The sequence below is a fragment of the Arvicanthis niloticus genome, chromosome 11 (genome assembly GCF_011762505.2).
Source record: "Arvicanthis niloticus isolate mArvNil1 chromosome 11, mArvNil1.pat.X, whole genome shotgun sequence".
Lineage (NCBI taxonomy): Eukaryota > Metazoa > Chordata > Mammalia > Rodentia > Muridae > Arvicanthis > Arvicanthis niloticus.
Window position 1 is genome coordinate 68,792,139 of NC_047668.1, and position 22,717 is coordinate 68,814,855.

The window sequence follows — 22,717 nt, forward strand, 5'->3', positions numbered from 1 at the left end:
TAGATTCTGCATTGAGTTACCAAGTAGTGAGTACATTGGTGATTACCACAGAGTTCATTCAGTATGCATTAGTGTGACGCTAAGGAAACATACCAGAACAGTTCTCCTGGAGGAATTTGACCAACAGTGATCCTGAGGTTGAGTCCTCTGCTTCTCTCCCTGGTGTCTTCTCTCTGTAGCTTTTAGGCCTAGCCTAACTACCCAGCATTGGCACTAGGAACCAAACTTTGGAAGTAACATATACTCTTCACCATGTAACTGTCTTCTAGCCCCAACACTCCTGTTTTTGTATCTAGAGGTTCATTTTAAAAAGCAAGACTCAGCACTTGGAGGCAGAGGCAGGCGAATTTCTGAGTTCGAGGCCAGCCTGGTCTACAGAGTGAGTTCCAGGACAGCCAGAGCCATAAACTATCCAAAAGATACTATCATGGATGCGTGTTTTTCTAAAGGAAAAAGAGATGCATTTATTTAGGTACTTCAGGTTAATTCTAGCTCTAGAATGTTTGTGTGATCACTAAAGAAACTAAAAATCATATACCAGGCATGATGGCACATGTCTGTGATCCTAGCATTTGTGGGGTGAAGGTAGGAGGATCAAGACTTCAAGGTCAGCCTTGACCATATAATAAGTTCAAAGCTATCCTGGGCTACATGAGATGTGATCACCCTCATCCCTACCACCTCTACACAGAAAAGTTGTCGTCATAAAGGATGGTGTATCTTTTGTTATTTGGTATTAGACTCACAAATCAGCTTAATCTATAACAGAAGAGTTCCCATCCCTGGTGGCTGTTACATCCAAAGTCCATTAGATCCTTCAAGCCATAGAGAGCCTCGTAGTAATGACACATTACTCTCAAATAGAAGCTTTGTTCCACTGTATACACTCCAGAGTGAGATGTGATAAATACAATTCGAAAACACAAGTTTTGTTTGTAGAAAATACCCTTGGCTAGAACTCAGTAAGAACTGAGATCCTGGCTACAGTGGCAACTTCTGAAAGAAAATCGTCATGCAGTGACACAGGGCGGGGGGGTTGGGGAACGACTCCCAGTGTTGCTGCACATCTATAGGAAAACGATACACCTTTTTTTTTTTTTTTGGTTTTTTGAGACAGGGTTTCTCTGTGTAGCCCTGGCTGTCCTGGAGCTCACTCTGTAGACCAGGCTGGCCTCGAACTCAGAAATCCGCCTGCCTCTGCCTCCCAAGTGCTGGGATTAAAGGCGTGCGCCACCACCGCCCGGCCACGATACACTTTTTAACAACCTCATTGGCTTCCTGTTAAAAAACATTTGCCAGGCTGGGGAGGGGACTCAGAGGGTAGTGCTCTTGACTTAGCAGGTCATGACTGGAGTTAGGAATGGCAGTCAGCACTTGGGATGGACACAGAAGCTGGCTAGCAAGAGTAGCTGAGTCTGCAAGCTCCTGGGTCCAGGGGGCGGGGGAGGGAGGAAGAAAGAGACAGACATACAGAGAGACAGACCCTGTCTTAGTGATGCACGGTGCATCAGCTTACGGCTTTCACACAGTGGCACATTGGAAAATAAAAATGAGAAATAGAAATACTGCTGAGGACCAGCCTCAGGGTCTCAGGTAACAATGAGAATGGGGGGATTGGATCCGCACAAACTCAGTCTCAGGTAACAATGAGAATGGGGGGATTGGATCAGCACAAACTCAGTCTCAGGTAACAATGAGAATGGGGGGGATTGGATCCGCACAAACTCAGTCTCAGGTAACAGTGAGAATGGGGGGATTGGATCCGCACAAACTCAGTCTCAGGTAACAGTGAGAATGGGGGGATTGGATCCGCACAAACTCAGTCTCAGGTAACAGTGAGAATGGGGGGATTGGATCCGCACAAACTCAGTCTCAGGTAACAATGAGAATGGGGGGATTGGATCAGCACAAACTCAGTCTCAGGTAACAATGAGAATGGGGGGGATTGGATCCGCACAAAGTCAGTCTCAGGTAACAATGCAGGTGCGAGCTGACAGGTGACTCATTCCTGTTCAGAAGCTCCAACACAGCTTTCAGGTTCATTCTCATTCTCTCTCGTTCTCTCTCTCTCTCTCTCTCTCTCTCTCTCTCTCTCTCTCTCTCTCTCTCTCTCTCTCTCTCTCTCTCTCTCTCTCTCTGTCATTTCTTAGAAAGTTGCTAAATAGGTCAGGGTAATGTTAATATTTTTAACTTGTCTTAAATTTGCAAAGTCTCTTTATTAAGGTCATCCAAATATTTATTTCTACAGTGCTTTTCAAACTCTTTTAATTCCTCTTGAAGCTTCCCTTAGGACTCCTTCACAAGCATAAGTTCTGTCTCTTAGAACTTGTACCATAGTTTCCTTGGGCAGGCGAACCAGAGGGTCAAATCAGTATGTTTCCAGTCTTTCCAGGAAAAGTCAGGGGACCCAGCGGCCCCCTCACAGGGTTCTTTTATCATACATATATATTCCAGTTTTCCCCAATAATATCTCTAACTCCAACTTCTCCCCTCGAGGGGGCTCTCACCATTGTTCACTGGTCCAGTAGACCCAGCTATTTCTTCCTCCATCTTGTCCCTTGTATTTTCTATGGACATCCCTGTTTTTAGTGACCCAGGTCCAGTGTTCCATTTCCTTGGGGTCTTCAATTCTCTTAACTATTAAAACTTCAGATTTCTCAAAACCACTTCCTACTTGAAATATTTTCTGGTACAACTTAATCATCATGAGATGGCTAAGATTTCCCCGAGAACAATTAAGGCCGTCAACCTCCACCTCCAGAAGCCCTGGTCCCATTATGCCTGGGTTGGCTGCTTGCATGGCCAGGGCCAAAGCAGTTGGTTCCTAATAGACATCAGAGCCATTTCCTTCTCTAGTAACGCCCTCAATCCCTTTCCCAGAAATGTTTACCAAAGTTATATTAGAGGACAAATATGGTATAGACAAAGGCAAAGCAGACGAGCATACAAGAAAGAGCAAGCCATCTGTATACTAGAAAGCCAGAGATGCATTATTCAGGTTGATGGTGTACCTGCGGCCGAAACTGTCATGCAGTTGCAGTCACAACCATGTCCCACCTGACAAATCCATTCCAAAAATAGAGGAACTAATCTTCTATGCATTTAAAGAAACACAAGAGTTTGTCTTTCATTCTTAAGTAGCTGCTATCTATAACCAGTGTGTGTTTGATAATCACATTAAAAACTTGAGGCTTTGGAGCTAGATAGATGACTCAGCAGTTAACACTGCCTTCTCTTCCAGAAGTCTTAAATTCAATTCCCAGCAACCACATGGTGGCTCACAACCATCTGTAATGGGATCTGATGTCCTCTTCTGGCCTGCATGTATACATGCAGATAGAGCACTCATATACATAAAATAAATAAATCTTTAAAAACAACAACAATAAAAAAAAAACCAAAACCTTGAAGCCTGATATTCACTGTAGCTCTGTAGTCTTGGTTGGGATACCATCTTGTTCCCTCTTTGGTAGCTGAGGATTGGTAACAAATGTAAACAGTTGTGCAGTGTGTGGGTACTGTCAGCTGCACCAGCGTGTGCTCAGTGAGCGTGGACCATGTGGCTTCAGTGTGGCAGCCTCTCACAAAATTACCAACATGAGGGTGTGTCTGTCCGTGTCCTGCCTACCTCTGCAGCTGTCAGTTCTCCTCCGTCCTCCTCCTCCCGTCTCCTCCTCAGAGGCTCCCTAGTGACTGTTGTCCTTCATCCCCGTGAACTGTGCTGTGAACACCGACAGTCCCGCTTAGTTGTTCCTTTTCCATTGCCGTATGTGCTGGGTCGGCTCTAGGGTCATGCTACTTTCTGTCTATAAACAATATTTAGCAGAAGTACAGTAGAAATGAAAATACTGTCTAGCAGCATTTTTTGAGAAATAAATTCAGCATTAATTAGAAGAAGCACTATCATAGTTATAAAGTTAAGATTGATTTTTTTTTTGAATTAAAAATGTAGAATAAGTCACCTATTGTTGCCTGTAAATGTAAACATCTGAAGGCGGTTTGTTTTGTTTTCCTTTTCTTCCCTAAACAGGTGGTTTGTTCTGGATGCGGAAACAAGAGATCTGGTTTCAATCCACACTGATGGGAATGAGCAGCTCTCTGTGATGCGCTACTCAGTAGGTAAGCAGATCTCTCCTTTCATATGCACTGCACCCACTGAAGTCATGTGTGTGCTTGCTGAACTCCTCTCTGTTCAAGAGTTGTCAAGTGTGGAGTGTCCCTGAATATCAGGTTAAATTCCACTGCTGGATCTATGAAATCTACAAAAATCAAGCTGCAGTGAGCGAGTGTAAATTTGGAATGAACTCTGACAGGATTGCAGTTGCCGTTACAAACTGTAAAGTTACAAACTGTAAAATCACACTACATCAGAAGGATTTTTATGTATTAAGCTAAATGTCCCATCCATCTAATTAGCAACCTTCTCTGTATGTATAAAGAGTACAAGCAATGGACAAAGAGTTACTGGTAGAACATGGTCTACCACATTCTCCTTCAGTTCAGTCCTTGACATTCCCCAAACACTGTAAAAGAAACAGCCGGCTGGGTGGTGGTGACACACACCTTTAATCCCAGCACTTGGGAGGCAGAGGCAGGCGGATTTCTGAGTTCTAGGCCAGCCTGGTCTACAGAGTGAGTTCCAGGACAGCCAGAAGTACACAGAGAAACCCTGTCTTGAAAAACCAAAAACAAAACAAAACAAAGAAAGAAAGAAAGAGCGAGCCAGAGTACACACTAGGGTCCAAACGCACAATCCTTTATACTCTAATTAGCACTGTTTTGAGTTACATAATCATAACTGTTATTAAATAAAACACGTAGTAATTCGTTGTAAGAATTTTATATAACTTCATTCAACATTGAGTAGTTATTTGTATACTTTATTCAAAATGTTAAATTTCCACAGTATTCCAGTTACCTTTGTTTTTGTTATATATATGGTTTGATTTATATCATTCTTTTCTAGAATTTGGCCTTTTTGAGGCATAGTCTTTCCCAAACAGGCCTGAAATTTATAATTCTCTTTTCTCACCCTTGGAAAAACTTGGATTATAGGCATGTAAGACCAAACCTGGACTTAGTTACATTTGAGCATTTGGTGTTGGTAGGTTTTGTTTGTGTAATGCTACAGGTTGAAACCAGGCCTCTGTGCACATGGCCGGCAACCACGTAATCACTGAGCTGCAACCTTGGCTCTGAGCGTGTACTCCAATAGCTGCTGAATTAAGAATAAAAATAAAAACTTGATTGTTTCTTCATTATTTAACAAGAAGTACAGAATATTGTCTTGAATGGGGGGGGGGGTGCACCAAGATGCAAAAGTTAGGGTCAATTTAATTTGTGTTTTTTAAAACATGTATTGTGTGAGCACATGTGTCTGTCAGAGGACATTTATTAGGTGGTTCTATCCCTCTGCCACGTGGTCCCTTGGATGGAATGCCAGCCATGAGGTTTGGTTGGCAGCATGTGCCTTTTTTCTGTCCCATCTTGCCTGCCCCAAAAGAGTCATTTTGAAACAGCAATATTTTCTGTTTCATTTGATTTAATTTGTTTTTAATCCTGGCATAACAACCCCTACAAAATGTAGCATTTAAAAATCAAAAGACTGGTGGGCTCTGACCAGTTGTTATGTGCTTAGCATAGTTGTAGGTACAATCAAAGATACCACAGAAGTAGAGAGTGTAATGTGTTCCTTCTTAAGGAAACCTACTCTGTAATTGGTGAGATCAGATTTGCTTGCCCAGGTACGGAGCTGTACCTGCTTACTGTACTGCATAAACACTGTGCTCTTCCACCAATACATGTAGAGAAATCTCTCAAATCAGCCTTTAGCTGACTACAAGGGGTTAAGAGTAGACAGTATCTTCAAGGAGGGGTGCTACCTTAAACTAGGTCACCATTTGATGTTAGAAGATGCTACATGATCAGCTTTGTTTATAAAATGCCAAATAGTTATATTGATGTGATTGAACATTTTTAATATATCATTTAATATAGAACCAATAAGGTAACAATACATACAAGCATTTTCCAACCAGCACTTTTTCTTGTTTAATTCTAGATGGTACTCTTCTGGCTGTGGGATCTCATGACAACTTTATTTACCTCTACACAGTTTCAGAAAATGGAAGGAAGTACAGCAGATATGGAAAGTGCACTGTAAGTAGCAAAGTAGAATGACCTAAGTTACACAGGGATTGAGAAGATTATATTCTATTATAAGGAGAATTAATTGTCCACATTGGTGTAGCTGCTTTAAACTCTGTTTCTGTGAGAACTGAGAGTGCCTTGCCTCAGTCCCCAGCGCATCGTAAACCAGGTGTGTTTGGGGGGGGGGGGGGGCAGAAGAATCAGTGTTCAAAGTTATCCCCAACTACACAATAAATTTGGGACCACTGTGGGCTACCTGAGACCCTGTCTTAGCAAAGAGGAGTGGGAGACCTGGAGAGATGGCTCAGTGGTAAGGAGTACTTGCCAGTCTGACATTGAGCTGTTTTCAATCACCTATAACTCCAAGTCCAGGGAATTCGGTGTTTCTGACCTCTCTGGGCACACACATACACATAATTAAATCAGTCTTTTTTAAAAATAAAATTATGATTACCTAACTGTAGAACACGGTAGTCTATCTCTCCCTTACATTTTGAGTTCAGCATTTGTCTCCCTCAAACTAGTATTAAGTTTATTTAACGTTGACACGGGTTTCTCTGTGTGGCCCTGGCTGTCCTTGAGCTTACTATGTGGACCAGTCTGCATTTAAGACAGTTAGCAGAAATGTATTTCCATATTCTGAAGGTAATAGGTCATCTTTATAAAATGAAAATTAAATTCTATAGATAGGCTGCATGCTTACTGTATGGTAGGAACTCCGCTCAAACTAAAGAAATGGCCTGGGCACTGGAAGACATGTTCCTTTGTCCTCAAGAGGTACAGTTGCCAGGCATGGTAGCAGACATCTGTCATTCCAACACTCAAGACAGAGGTGCGAGGACCATCGCAAGTTCCAGAACAGCTGGGACACGCAGCAGACAGGAGCAAAGAAAGAAAAAGAGAACAGACGTACCACCACCAAGAAGTGCAGCTGAAGGAGCAGCTGCAGCTCAGTGGTGGATGAGTTGCCAGCACAGCTGATGCCCTAGGTTCAATCCCACATGGGATACAAAGGGTAGGTAATAGAGCCTTGTGGGGACGGACAGACTGCTTCAGACTCCTGACCTGAACTTCTCCATTCACTTGTACACCGATGTGTCCATGAGCAGGTTACTCTAACCCTCTGTTTCAGTCTTCTCGCCTGTAAAGTAAGGGTAATAGTAGTTTCTGCTTCACAGGATTAAAAGAAGCTAATGCAGGGCTGAGGACATGGCTCAGTAAGTAAGAGTGTTCACTGTGCAAGCATGAAGACTGAGTTTGAATTACCAGCACTCCCGTAAGAAGCTGGGCGTGGACATGCATGCCTGTAACCCAGCGCTGCGGAGTAGACTGGAGGATCACTGGGGTTCACTGGCTTACAGCCTAGCCAGCTTGTATGACAGACCCTGTTGGGGACAAGGCAGACACTAGCTGTCCTCCTGGCCTGTGTACATGCAGCACACACGTGCTGATGTTTAGCATATAAATACTCACTAAATGTGCAAAGTGAAGTAACTTCAGCATGTGTGTTAGGAAATGATTCAGAATTAGCAAATGACATGATGAATTGGCATGGTGCCACCAAGTCTTTGATAGTCTTGATAAAACAATTCACTCAGGTACATAAATAAAAGAATTAGTTCTTCTAAACATACATGTAGTGTGGGGCTGAAAATTATTTTACTTAACATATACAGATTGAATATTCTTTATCCAAAATGCTTGGGACCAGAAGTGTTTCAGATTTCAGGTTTCTGGCTTGCGAATATTTATATATTCATTATAAGAGATCTTGGGGCCAAGATTGAAGTAAAAACACTGACTCATTTGTTTCTTACACTCATAGCACAGAGGTAATTTTATACAGTGTGTTTGTACACTTGTGATTTGACCCACCTATCACACAAGCTTATAAAGTCTTAGATTTTAAAGCATTTTGGACATTCACGTTATGAGTTTTCAGTTTGGCTAAGCCTGGCGGCACAGACCTGTGCTCTTAGCATTCTGGGGGCAGAGGCATGAACATTGGTCACAAGTTGAAGGCCAGGCAGGTCTACATAATGAGCCTGTATCAGAAAAGAAAACAAGGATGTTGAACTCCTATGAGCAAAGACTTAGTGTGTGAGAAAAGAGATGTGTTTATTGCTGCTCTGTATGGTTTGTACCGTACTCTAAAACCAGTTCATTTATAAACTGGTCTACAAGCAAGCTGAGTTACTTGTAGAACTTAACAAAAATATTTTGTTTCTTTTAATTTATCAACTTAATATCTGTAGTATATAAAAAAGACTTTAAAAAAAAAAGTATTCCACTGAGGGTATAGGAGACAACTCAGCTGGAAAAGGGCTGGAGGACCTTGGGTGGAGCCCAGAACCTTTGTTTAAAAGTAAAAAGCTGGGCTTGGCAGTGCTGAATTGTAATCCCTGCACCAGGGAAGCAGAAACTGGCAGGTGACTAGAATTCACAGCCGACCAGCCTAGCCTATTTGATAAGTTCCAGACTAGTGAAGAAATGTAAGGTTGTCATCTGGCCTTTGTGTATGTGCACACACATGAACATATGCATACACACATACAAATGAAAAAAGAGAAACCATATTTCACCATGAGGATTTTTTTTTTGTTTACCGTGGTAGGCTGTAAATCGTGTGATTATTACGTACAGAATTTGTATGTGAGAGTGCATATGTATAGTGCACATTGCAGGTGAGAGGACAAGTCTGCATGGCTTCCAAGTGCGGGAACACAAGTTGTATAGCAAGCAGTTTTATAAGTGTTTATAACCACTGAACCATCTCACTGCCTGACTTTAAATCATGCTTCAGTTCTTAACCTCTCGACAGAAATAAACAGGCTTAATGAATAGGACGTAGAAAAGATGATTTAATCTTACAGAATCTGTATTTTGTTTGGGGTTTGTTTGTTTGTTTGTTTGTTTGTTTTGTTTGAGATGGGATCTTACTATGTGGCCCAGGCTGGCCTCAGCCTCCTGCATACTAGGATTGTGGGTGTGCACCACCTCAAGAGATAGAATGGAAATCTGTCTTTATAGTTGGCTGCAGTGTGGGGGGGTGGGGGGGTGGGGGGTGGTACTTGCTTATTAACTCAGTCCTCCTTTTGCAGTTGTCTTGATATGATGGCACATCTAGAACATAAAGTTTCCTTCATTTGTCATCAAGGACAGACTGTGCAGTGCTTATAATCCTCAGTGTTGTCACTGTGTGTTTTATTATATCATGTGTTGTATTACCAGGCAACTTACCCAGCAGAGATACAGTGTCGTCTAACAGCTAATGATCAGAAGGACCTTGGAAATGTTAGGAAATGACAGTCTAATCACTCGCATGAGACACTCTCAGGACCTATGTGCATGCACAGTGCTAACCATTAGGGCTGTGACAGGCTACGCTTCTGTCCCTGCTCTTCCCATCTCCACCACCTGCTCAGATACTACTGTTGCTTTTGTCTGTTGTCTGCTACTAGGGAGGACAAACTGGACATGGCTGGCTCTGCCACTTATTAACTTGTGACTTCAGGCAAATTGATTAACTTCTCTGAATCTTACTTTCATAAAATTGGATTTTAATAATTTCTACTTCATAGAACTGCTGGAACTTAGGTCTTTCTTTAAAATGGTACAACCAGAGCTCAGAATTCAAGTGTAGATGGTGCTCCCTACTTCCAGTCATTTTCCTGATTGTGAGCAAGGGTTTCTGTAAAGAAACACGCCATAGTATGGTTAAGGAAAAGGTTTTTACTGTGAGGGGGAGCAGACTGAATATGGCCAGAGCTAGGGAAGCAAGAGAGACAGACAGCATAGCACGAGAGGAACATGTGAGAGAATATAGCCAGTGGGGGATCTGAGGGTGCTCGATTTAAATGTCTAACCTACTTCTAAGTAGGGACTGAGGGAGTCTGGAGGCCAGGCATGGGCTTAGTTAGGGGAAATGAAGCCTTTTGGCAAGTAGGAACCAGTTTCACAAGCTCCTGAGGAATGCTGGCTTTCACACAGCTGCTAGAGATCCTTCTGTAGCCCACCTTGAGCTCTGGGTATATGGATTGGTTGTCGTACTGCTGAGACCTAACACTGATACTAGTCAACATTTAAGTGAACAGTGTAGCAGAAGAAAGGGAGTCTGGTCCACAAAATAAACAATTCAGTAATTCTTTTTTTTTTTTTTTTTAAATGTTTTTGGAAAGAGAAAAGGTAGGTATCTTGTTGAATGCTGCCCAGTGGAACCATCACTCATATTTTGTTTTTGGAGGGACAAACAGTGTGTAGGGACACTTAGACCAGCCTAATGCCTTGTACTAGAGAGCCAGCTTAGCGTCCTTGTGTTGCCCTATCTTCTGAAATAACATTTCCACACACAATAACACCACAGAGAGAAAAATTTCAACTGCTCAGAATGGTTATACTCTATTACATGGGCATTTCCTAAAACAACTGTATCTGTTTGTTTGTTTGTTTGTTTGGGGGCTTTGTTTTTTCAAGACAGGGTTTTTCTGTATAGTCCTGTCTATCCTGGAACTCACTATGTAAACAGGATGGCCTCGAACTCAGAGATCTGCCTGCCTCTGCCTCCCAAGTGCTGAGATTAAAGATGTGCGCCACCACCGCCCAGCTTCTTTTGGGGGGATGAGGGAGGAACTGTTTTTTAATTAGGGTAGGAGGGGATAGCAACAAAACTGTCTATGAGGATGGGCATGATAATGAATGCCTGTCATCCCAGCTGCTTTAGAGGCTTGAAGCAGGAGGATGATGCTTAGTTGAAGCCCAGCCCAAGTAACTTGGTGAGAATATTTCAAGAAGTAAGAAGTTTGGGAGACCCCATCTTTAATCCCTACTACTGGAACAAAACCTTGTGTTGAGAATAAACGGAACAAGCACAAGTAGCCAAGTGAAATCCCAGGAAGACCAGCTAAGCCCAAGTGGACATGGTCTGTCTAGACAGAAGCAGGCAGGGCGGAGCCTTGGTCCTTTCAGACTCTTCTCTAAATGTGATGTGGCTGTAAACATTCATTATGATGTTTATGGGCTTGAGAAAAGATCTGATGTTCATCTGAAACTGCCCATGTGCTGTAAAATTATCTTAGTTGTTTGGGAGTAGACAGACTAGAGTCCAGAAACAGAACCACATCTTACTCTAAGTGCAGTAAATACTGAGAAGGACTTTTCAAATACTTTAAAAAAAAAAAAAAAAAAAAAGAATTGACAGTTCTTGGCCCACGCTAATCCATTATGGTACTTACTGGCCACAACTTTCTGTTCATAATGTTAAATGCAGCTCAGTGACCTAGGAATACTAGCGACAGGATGGCTGCTTAGAAACTGTAGGTGACCATGGACTACAAGATACAGAAAGTTCTATAGGATGACTCAGCTAGAGATGGCTTTAGGGGTCAGTGTTCCATGCAGTGCCACACTTGAATGGTCATGGCTGTTCTCCGGGTGCTGTGTTCTTTCTGTTTACTTGTGATTAGCACGTGGTTGTACCACCTGGTTACCAACTGACAGTGATGGCAGTGCTAGCTTAGAATACTGTTTTAAAATGTTCAAGGTGATAAAGCCACTTCCGTGCCATTATGCTTGCCCCTTGAGGCAAAGTTTGATGCCATTTCCCACTCTGTGTGTGCACAGGTTGAATATCTTGCATGAAGTGCTTTGTCTCAGAAGGGTTTTAGATTTGGGGATATCTGCATAGATATCACCCAGTTGACCATCGAATCCAAAATATAAAATGCTCCACAATCAAACGGCTTTGAATCTTGTTGGCATTTAGTTTCCAGGCTTAGAGGTTCTGTCCCTGAACCTGTAAGTCGGGAGAGGACACTGTGGTCACATCTGGGTGTGTGAGACATTACAGACCCTCCCTTCCCAATAACTGCACTGTATCTCTGTGCTTATTGTTGACATTGCTATCAGGGAGAAATAATCATTCTGTTTTCCAACATGAGTCAAACCTTGCCCCAAATAAGTCTTTCAGAGCACTTTGCATTGCAGTGGACGCGCTGTGTCTACTGTTAGAGGAGTTAAATGTTGTGTAGGCACATAGGGCTATCCATGCTGTTCTCAGTAGGGCATCAGAGGCTTTTCACTGAGATACAGGGAAAATGCAGAGAACATCTACATCAGGATAAACACTTAGAGGAGTGTGCATTGCCATGATTAATCTGCTTAATCCCCAGACTGCAGAAGTAGACCTGAGACTTGTCTTAAGTGATGTGTTAGCATGTCCTCTTCATGCTTACTCAGAAACACGTCCTGGCTTTGAACGTGGATCTCTTGTTGCTAATACTCTCAATTGCAAGTGATTCCCCAACTTGTTTTCTAACATACCTACAGTCTCTATTATTCAGAAAGCTTCATTCATAATTCCCAAATGTCCACAATTCACTTAGACATAGGCATTTGTATTTGCAGTGCTTTGAAGAAGGCTGTGGGTCCAGAAGGAGTTTAGGACACTTTTAATCAGGCTTCAGGAGGAGAGTGGAATAATTTTAAAGCTTATGTATCATTTAAAATCTGAGGGCTGGAGAGATGGCTCAGCAGTTAAGAGCACTGACTGTTCTGCCAGAGGTCTTGAGTTCAATTCCCAGCCACCACAACCATCTGTAATGGGACCTGATACACTCTTCTAATGTGTGTGTCTGAAGAAAGCTGCAGTGTACCATATAAATAAAAAATAAAGAAATCTTTAGAAAATAAAGTGAAACAATGCTTGTGAAGAAATTGAGCATCTTAAAACACCAGGCATTATGTCTAGCTATCCATTCCTTAAAAAAAAAAAAAAAAAAACTGTATCTGAGACATTGAATTTATTTACCTAAAACACTGTAAGCAGGAAGCTTTTAATTCCAAAAGTACAAAATTTGGCTAGATAAAACAAGTGAGCTTGTGTCTGTCAGCTTTGACAAACTGTAAGATCTCTATGACCTGCCTGATTTACTGGGATTCATCAAACGCTTACATGTAAAGCTAACAGTTAAGTATTTAGTAGTTTTTGTTGTTCTAATTTCTGGTGTTAATAAAAGCCAAGCAGCAAAATATTAACATATTCCTACTTAAGGAAAGCTCTGAAGAGTCAGGTGATTAACTTGGGTCCAGCTGTTCTGCAGGGATGCGATGTGGGGTCACTTGCCCCTGGCCAGAACATTCTTTGGAGACAGGAATTTTCCTAGCAGAGTTCCATTCTGACTATTTATAGGGAGCACATACAGCCCAGGGAAACTTCTGTGTACATGACCTGTGTCAGAAGCATCATTCTCAAGACTGGCATCACTCTAACAGGGACATGGGATGAATGAGTTAATAGCAGGCCTGGAAGTGCACAGCATTGTCTGAGATGGAAGCCTAAGAGTCTTTCTTGGGATTCCCTAGCAAAGGTGGTAGGTACTTGTTTCTGGTGTGTAGGTAGAGATGCTGGCAGGTTTCACCAGGTTCCAGGAACTGTTGGGTGAAGCCCTTTGAGCACCACAGTCCTGCCCAACACTTCTTCTGTCACTGGTTCTCTTCACAATACCTGTGTCTGCTGCATCCTCAGCTTCTAACAGGACAGGGTAAAAAGAACTGAAGAATCAGCACTCTCAACCCTTTGGTCCCTTGGGCTATGATGCTCTCATCAATTAGGATTCCTGGCACATGATTACTAAGCACTGTTAGTAAAGTATGAAATTGTCATTCAGGACTCTAAATGCTTTCTTTTTTAATCTTTCTTTAGGGACATTCTAGCTACATCACACACCTTGACTGGTCCCCAGACAATAAGCATATAATGTCTAACTCGGGTGACTACGAGATACTGTACTGTAAGTATAAGTAATCATACCTGGGTCAGATGTGTTTGTCAGGCACTGCTGCACAGGCTACATGGAATGCACACTGAGGAGTCCAAGCTGGTCTCTAACTTACAGCATCTGTTACCCAGGTCTAAGTAATGAGTCTCCCGTGTGAGCCTCCTCTCCAAGAAAGCAATGCATGAATTTAATGGTGTAGAACTGAGCAGATGTTGCCATGAGAGACCTTTCTGTGAACCTGATGCAGCTCTGCATGGTTTCATTTAGCAGCTTTTCCTGGAGGCAGGGCAAGCGTTATGGGTGAGCTTGTATGCTTCCATAGAAAAGATTAAAACTTCCATGGGAAACACTTTGTAATTCTGAAAGTTTCCTGCTAACATAGTCTTTTCCTTTTTAAATGAATCTTAAATGTCTTTCAGTGTATGGATTATAAATACAAGTAAACATGACTAGTTTGAATCAAGATGCACTTTCATGTACATTTGTACACAGCATTTTTATACTGTACTTCCTGTTTCTAACTTTCTAAAGGGGACATTGAAAATGGCTGCAAACTAATCAGGAACCGATCAGATTGTAAGGACATCGATTGGACAACATACACCTGTGTGCTAGGCTTCCAAGTCTTTGGTAAGAACATTGCAGCTAATGTGAAGAGTGTGTGAGCTTTTTATACACGTTTACTGGGTAACTTGATAAAAGAAAATATTAGCCAGGCTTGACGGCATACTCCTTTAACCTGAGCATTTAGAAGGCAGTTGTATCTCTGAGAGTCTGAGGCCCAGCAAGACTATAGTAAGGCCTTTATTTTCAGATTCAGAGAAATTAAATGTACTGACTGTGGTGGTTTGAATATGCTTGTCCCAGAGAGTGGCACCATTAGGAGGCGTGGCCTTGTTGGAGGAAGTGTGTCACTGTGGGGGTGGGCTTATAGACGAAGTTAGTCTTCTCCAAGCAGCCTTCAGATGAAGATGTAGAACTCTCAGCTCCTCCAGCACTGTGCCTGCCTGGATGCTGCCATTCATCCCACCATGAGGATAATGGACTGAACCTCTGAACCTGTAAGCCAGCCCCAATGAAATGTTGTCCTTATAAGAGTTGTGTTGGTCATGGTGTCTGTTCACAGCAGTAAGACCCTAATTAAGATACTGACTGAACCAATAAGAGGTTTGTTCTCTGCAGACCCTAAACTTTCAATCTCAATGGAAAGGAGTTAACACTCCTTCCAGTATTTCCCAGAAGTGGGTGTGAAGCTTTCAGATTAGTAAAGACAATTTAAAGAATAGCAGCGTTATTGAGCTCTCCTCACATATTGAGCAGCTTACTTAAAGCATATAAACCAGTGGTTTTCCTAAAGCCACAGTCATGGACTTGCTGTGCTTTGATCTTGCAGCATTTTCCTCCCCTCCGAGGAACCTTCACCATCCTCATGACTCAGAGCGCCCTCTATCCCAGTGTTCTCCACTGTGGGTCATGACCCCTTGGGGAGTCACCACCCTTTCATAATAAATATCAGATATTCATATTACATTCATAACAGTAGCAGAATTAGTTCTGAAGTAGCAGTGAAATGTTTTATGGTTGAGGGTCACCGTGCCATGAGGAACTGTAGTCGAGAGCCACAGCATGAGGGAGGCTGAGAGCCACTGCTCTATCCCCGCCCGGCAGCCAGTCCACATCTGCGTGCTGTCAGTTCCCCTGTTCTGCAGAGTTCATTCATATAAATGTTCACATCCAACTGTGGTCCGGCAACAGTGGCTACGCTCAGTGCCGTAATAATTAAGAATCATCTGGGAGCTGGAGAGATGGCTCAGTGCTTAAAAGCACTGGTTACTCTTCCAGAAGATCCAGATTTGATTCTTAGCACCCACTTGGTGGCTCAAAGTTGTCTATAACTCCAGTTCTAGGGCACCTGATACCCTCACACAGGCAAAACTCCAATGCATATGAAATAAATCACTTAAAAAAATATATATATAAGAACCACTCAGAGGGCTGGAGAGACGGCTCAGCAGTTAAAAGCACTGACTGCTCTTTCAGAGGTCCTGAGTTCAATTTCCAGCAACCACATGGTGGCTCACAACCATCACAACATCTGGTGTGTCTGAAGACAGCAACAGTGTACTCATATAAAATAAATAGATCTTTTAAAAAGACTCCCTGGGGTATAGCAAGGCTCTTGGTCCCCTTTTGTATGAATGGCATAGAGACAATTTGTTCACCTAGTCATCAGGTAGGTTGTTTCCACTCAGCTGTTGTAAACAAGGATGCTATACACGTGAACAGTTTCTACAGACAAGGTTTCCTATCTCTTAGTTATTACACTACAGCATGGTGTCGCCGTCCTGTGGCTTTTGTGGGACCACTACTGTGTAAATACGCCATGTGCATTCACTGGCGGTGTATATGAGAATTACTGCTTCTTAGTGCCCTTGCACATTTTTTTTTTTTTTTTTTGCTTATGGGTATTCAGTTGTTATAGTGCCATTTTTAAAAATATTAAGGTGGTTTTTAGCAGATTATTATTTAAGGATAAAAGTTGGAGATTATAGGGCTGAGGGTATGACCTGTTTGGCAAAGCGTTTGCAGTGCAAGCATGAGACCCAAGTTTAGACTTCCAGCTAACATGTAAAGAACAGATATAGATAGTAGCATGAACTGTAATCCCGTCAGCAGAGAGGTAGAGAGTTCCTGAACGTTAATGGCCGCCAGCAGTGACCCTGAAGCTAAGGAGATGCTTTGTGGGTACAAACACTTTATGTGTAAGTAAGAAGACCTGAGTTTGAGTTTCCAGTGCACACACCGAAAGCTGGGTGTGGTCCTGAACATGCCTATAACCCCAGCCTTCTGGAGCCCACACAGCACATCCCAGGAGCTTGCTGGCAAGCTGTTCTAGCAAAAACAATGAGCCTTCCAGTTCCATGAGGGACTGCCCTCTTTCCCGCCTTTACGATTTATTTTATGTATAAAGAATATTTTTGCTTGCATGCGTGTAAATATGCCATGTGTGTGTCTCTGGGGGCCAGAAGACATTGATTGACTCACCTGAAGCTGGAGTTAGAGATGATTGTGAGCCACCATGCAAGTATAGGGCCCAAACCCAGTTCCCCTGGAGGACCAGAGCAGTCAGTGCTTAACAACTATCTCCTCAGCACAAAGACTGACTCTGTCTTAATGGACAAGACAGAGAGCAATAGAGTAAAACTCCCAGCATCTTCCTCTGGCTTTGCATATACCTGCCCCTGCATACTCGTGTATGTGTGATACACACACAAATTTACCACCACCACCCCCAAAATGAGTTTGATTTGGGTGCTGAAAAGGTGGGTCCCTAGTTAAAAGCACTGTGGCTTGCAACGGTTATTCTGTTCCAAGGGATCAAATGCCCTCTTGTGACATCTCTGATCACCGGGCACACATGTGGTGAGCTTATCCATATGTAAGCAAATACTTATATACACAAAAAATAGAAGTTCTCCTGAGTAGGATTCAGCCATAGGAAGTCAATACCTTAGCTCTAAATTTCTATAATTTCTACCTGGCCTAAAAGAAACTTTTCCACTTAGCCCATGATGGCCCCGCCTCAGAATAACTTGCTAAACAGATTTGGTATGTCTTCTCTCTGGACACAGTTCTGTGGGATATAGCATACTAAACCAATGTCTAGCCTGGGCACTTCCATGACAACATTTTTGAAGGTACCCACCTCCCAGAAAAGGGAGCATTTAGTCCCCTTTGCTGACAGGGTGACTGGCTCTGTTTTCCTCTTGTCTACAAGTAGCTGCTGACTTTCCTAAGGAGCTTGTGTAAGCAGCCCAAGGTGAGGCTAGTTTCTTGGCACCACCTGTGGCTTCTGGCTGACTAGGATTGGCTCTGTGCTTCTTGGCGTGAGGTGTGAGGGTGTATGTAACATCAGTTAATGTTTTCAGGCCAATATTGTCTACTCATGTTTATCCAGGTGTCTGGCCAGAAGGATCCGATGGAACAGACATCAATGCACTGGTTCGATCCCACAATAGAAGGGTGATCGCCGTGGCCGATGACTTCTGTAAAGTCCATCTGTTTCAGTATCCCTGCTCCAAAGCAAAGGTCAGCTCAGCTCGGCGGAAACCAGTGTTGTCATGCCTTCTGCACGGGGGTATCTGTGGGCGCTCAGCTCTCTTGGTGATATGCTGCACAGCCTTGCCCAGTTTCCCCTTTGTCACACTAGAGGATGGGTGATTCTTAGTGCCCTGTTACTGTTGTTTTTCTGAGTCAGGGTCCTTTTGACCTTGAATTCATGGCATGTCTCCTGCCTTTGACTCACAGGTACTGCCTTACAGGAGTGTACTACCAGGCACTCACTCCTTTTAAAGAAATAATAAAAGGAAACTCTTCCCTGTTTGATTCCTCAGCTCTGGTGTCTTGTAGCATTGATGGAAATGAACATGTTTCCATAATCCGGCTTACTCTCCCTGGTCATTTCTATTGTTGTAAGCAGGCATGTAAAATTGAGTTTAATTTCCCCATCTGATTTATTTATAGGCTCCCAGTCACAAGTACAGTGCCCACAGCAGCCACGTGACCAACGTCAGTTTCACTCATAATGACAGTCACCTCATTTCAACTGGTGGGAAGGATATGAGCATCATTCAGTGGAAACTTGTGGAAAAGTTACCTTTGCCTCAAAATGAGGTCGTAACAGACATCAGTTTAACCAAAGCCCCTGCCTCTTCCACTGAAAATGCCAGGCCAACTAACCCTCCTCCACTGCCTCCTTCCCAACCACTAACTGGAACGGTTGAAGAAGAAAGCAGAATAAGCAGCTCCCCCACGCTGGTGGAGAACAGCCTGGAGCAGATCGCAGAGCCCAGAGAGGAGCAGAGCGAGTGGGGCAGTGAAGACCTTGCTATGGTGATTGATGAAGAGCCTGCTAGTGAATTAGGTGAGAAGCTGGGAGCAACTGAGCTGCCTGAGGAGGAGCAAGGCACAACACCCCTGTGCTAAGACCCAGGCTCCAGTACTCCTCTGCTGCCTGTGATGTGATGGGGCCAGGTAACAGGACGGCCAGTGACGGGCAGTCACTGTGGATGGAGGTTTGTTTCCCATGAGGTCAGACGCTCTTTGACAGTCATCAGTGAGCTAGAGCAAACCAGGAGATTGGTAGATGTTGACAACTTAACCAAACTTAAACAGCAGGAGACTGGCAGGTGAGTGTGTCTAAAAAAATCAATGTGTGTGGTGCAGATACTGGAAACAAAACTGCAGCTTGTACCCATTTGAAGAAACCCGTTATCTGAACTCGATTTCCTTGCAACAGCTGGAGACCTCGCAGGCACCATTGATCGATCGCTCGGCTGCTGGCTCAGGCTGCCATTTTTTCCTGACGCAAAAACCAGCAGGAAAAATTGCTCTTGTTGTGATACTGTCCCACTCAGCTGTCTAATGGGGACTTTGTAACTAAGAATTTAAGTATTGCCAAGTACGATGGTGTTACCTTTCCGTGTGATACTGCATTTTCTCACACTACCCGAGATGTCCAGACGTGCTTGGTAGGCTACTCCCTAGGTGCCGCCTGTCTAAGTTATAACAAGGAACCGTCCTCAATGGCTTGTGTACAAATTGCATTATCCCAGAAGCAAGCCTTGGTTTGTTGAAGAGCTTTTAATGTCTAGTGGACCGCGATTCTGAGGGAGGTGATTCTCCAAGGAGTCCTTCACTGGCCTAAACATTCTCTAATATTTGGCATTCAAGGGAATGGAAGAAAAACAAAAACCGCATGCCTTTACCAGATAAACTGTAATAATGACGACCTACTAATGGTCGCTAGCCTTCAGCACTGTCTGTTCCCTCAGTAGAAATAGAAACACAGTCGTTGAATTGGTGCTTGAAATTCATTGGTTTAGTTATAATTTTTATACAAATTACACCAAGAGATAAGATGTCTTTTTTACAGAAGTGTAATAGTAGTCACAGTGCCACTTACAAGTTGCAGATGTACTATCTGTGGGCATTTCCTTGCAATGATGGTATGGCTAGCTTTGGTTTGGGCAGTACATGTGTTAGTATACCTGGGTAAGTCGGGCTTTGATAAGTTTTGTCAGATAACTAGTTTTCCTAAGTATGTGTTTCCTACTTAAATTACTGACAAGTGTGCATTTCCTATGTTTGTTTATACTTTGATTACAAAACTGTTTATTTTTTTTTAACTTGCTATATTGTTTTCATACTTTTTTGTTGTTGGATTATGTAACTTTTCCTAAGTTCAGAAGTCTTAAGTGTGCAAGCGTTTACGTGATTGTGCCATTCCAGAGTGCGTCAGAACTGTCATTCTCTTCCAGTACCTTCTCAGGAGTAACATATCAGGTATGTCATCATCGCTTGGAACCGTGACCGCCAAGGACACTCGCAACACTATTCACACGCTGTGCAGAAGGTGTGTGGAGGGACAGCAGAGAGCAGTGTGTCTAAACAAGATGCACACATCCAAGCGCGTTCAGTGCAAGTCTGGGTCTGGGTATATGTCCATGTAGCTCTCTCCTTTTGTTTACAACTTTTTTTAATTAAGTAAAAAAAAAAAAAAAAAAAAAAAACTTCACCTCAACGTAGCTCTCTTCCAAAGAGGAGATTTCAAGCCACCTGACTTCTTCAGTTTAGCCCTTACCCAGTTGTCAGAGAGCACTGCTTCAGGCATCTCTGTCCACCAGCCAGCAGTGGAGAGGAAATGAAGTCCTTGCAAAATGGATACTAGGAGATGAACAAGCAATTGAAGGAGAAGAAAGTGTGCTTCTGTCAGTGCCTGGAGGATGCAGCTCTCCACAAGCAGGGACTTGATTTGGGGACATCTGTCACTTTTGAGGTTGCCATGTACAATGAGATTTATATGATACTCTTGGGTGGTAGTTTCCAAAGACACTACTACTGTGCAGAGAGCGTCCGGCCTCAGTGCTGGTGACTACTGTTTCATGTCAGTCAGATCTGTGATAATGGCTGGACGGATGTGGGATTATGAAATTGTTTTGTTTTGTTCTGTGTTTTTGTTTTGTTTTGTTTTGTTTTTTTAGAAAACTTGTGAATGAAAATGAACCCAAGTGTTTCATGTGAAGATGAGCCATTTCTATCATGCATTCCGGTGTCATGGCAGAAAATTTTGAAGATAAACAAATAAGATAATTAAACTTGTTTCCTTTGCCTTTGTTTGGTAGTGGTTATCAGAGACAGTCTTGCTATATATTCCAAGCTGGCCTTAAATTTGTGTCAGTCCTCTGCAATGGCCTGGAAAGTTATTACAGGCATGCCCCATAAGTGGTTCTTTTGGTTTTGCGTGTATCTTAAGTTGGTTTATTCTGGTACTTTCTATGACTATCCAGATATAAGAAAGTATGGTAGTGAACAAGGAAACACCAGTTAACTGCTTTATGGACAAACTCCTGATAACAAGAAACCTTGTGCCAGCAGAGGAAATTGCTTCTGATATATGCCCCCAGTCAACAGGGAACAGTGCAGCTTCCTCTTGTTTCCTCTCTGTGGTGTTGCTAACGTCTAACATTGGCTGGTCCTGGTAATCCTGGTTACCTGCCTGACTTGGCTACCTCGTGTTGGTTTTTGAAGGCCTTGTACTCAACAGGCTGGCATCCTTGTTGTCTCCCCTGTGGCTCAGCCAGACACACCCTCCATACACGTTGACTGCAGCATTTATAATCATGGAAAGTTGGGGGTGTCTCGTGATTGTCTTCCTAGCATTGATGAAGCTCATTCACAGCCGTCCACACAGACTTGGCCATGAGAGGATTCCCATGTTTATCAGCTGTGGTGACAGATGTCTTTAATCCCAGGGCTGGGGAAGCAGAGGCAGTCCCAGTCAGTCCCTGTAAGGTCAAGGCCAGCAGGGGCTACATTAGTGAGATCCTGCCTCAGAAAAGGAAAGGGGAAAAGCTGGACAGGATGCCTGAAGCACCAAAATTGGATAAATTGAAGTGATTGTTTTAAAAATAAATGTAGAAAAGAAACTGTAGGAGAAATCTATTGAGTTTTAGGGCCAGTGAGGTTGCTTCAGCAGCGTAGTTTATAGCAGCAGTTACATGTATGGGTTTTTTAATGGTGGGGAGTAGTTTTGAGTTTGGTATGTATGTGTTTTGTTTGTTTTGCTTTTGGACAGTCTCATGGAGCCCGCCCAGGCTGACATTGTCTCGGCCTCCTGAGTGCTTGGATTACAGGCATGCACCAGCATACAAGTGAGGGAAGGCTATGGAGAAAGACCTGCTGCAGGCCAGGTATGCCATACCCACCTCAGCCGTCAGCTCCTGTGGAGCCTTAGCTGAGAAATCAAGGCAGGGTAACCAGCCCAGACTCACTTAGCAAGGGTCATGCCAGGACTGCATGCTTACAAACTCAAGACATCAGAGAAAGCCTACACAGGAACAAGGTGGTTCTAACAGGGTCAGGCTCTGATACTGCGAAGGAAATGAGAGGAACCAAGAAGGGGGCCACCTTCAGCCTCCTCAACCAAGAGGATGCATTGCCCACAGACATATTACATACATGCTGCCACTGCTAGGCTCTCCTGGAGAAGTCTGTATCTGGGATTGCCCCAAACTCACACCCAAGAGCTAAGGACCATGGGATCCAGGTGCTTCTCCAAAAACAGAGGCTGCAGCCTTCCCTCTGAGCTGCCGGATTCCTTTCACAGAGACTATGAGCTCTTTTCTAGTGTCACCTACCAGTCCCCATAATCGTCAGACTCTTTCAGAGCAACTATCCCATCATGGGAGTGCCATAGATGCTTTAGTGGCCATGGCCGGCCACAGAGTACA

General features: G+C 43.3%; 1 protein-coding gene across 3 annotated transcripts in view; it reads left to right on the plus strand.

Moving 5' to 3' along the window:
- Positions 1–21,082, plus strand: part of Eml4 (EMAP like 4) — a 120,958-nt gene extending 99,876 nt beyond the window's left edge. For all 3 annotated transcript variants that reach the window (XM_034513852.2, XM_034513849.2, XM_034513854.2), the window contains 6 exons: positions 4,031–4,119; positions 6,062–6,159; positions 13,850–13,937; positions 14,457–14,555; positions 17,884–18,014; positions 18,450–21,082. In XM_034513852.2, the coding sequence (XP_034369743.1) occupies positions 4,031–4,119; positions 6,062–6,159; positions 13,850–13,937; positions 14,457–14,555; positions 17,884–18,014; positions 18,450–18,911 (967 nt within the window). In that variant the 3' untranslated portion in view covers positions 18,912–21,082. The remainder of the gene's footprint in view (positions 1–4,030; positions 4,120–6,061; positions 6,160–13,849; positions 13,938–14,456; positions 14,556–17,883; positions 18,015–18,449) is intronic.
- The last annotated feature ends 1,635 nt before the right edge of the window (positions 21,083–22,717 follow it).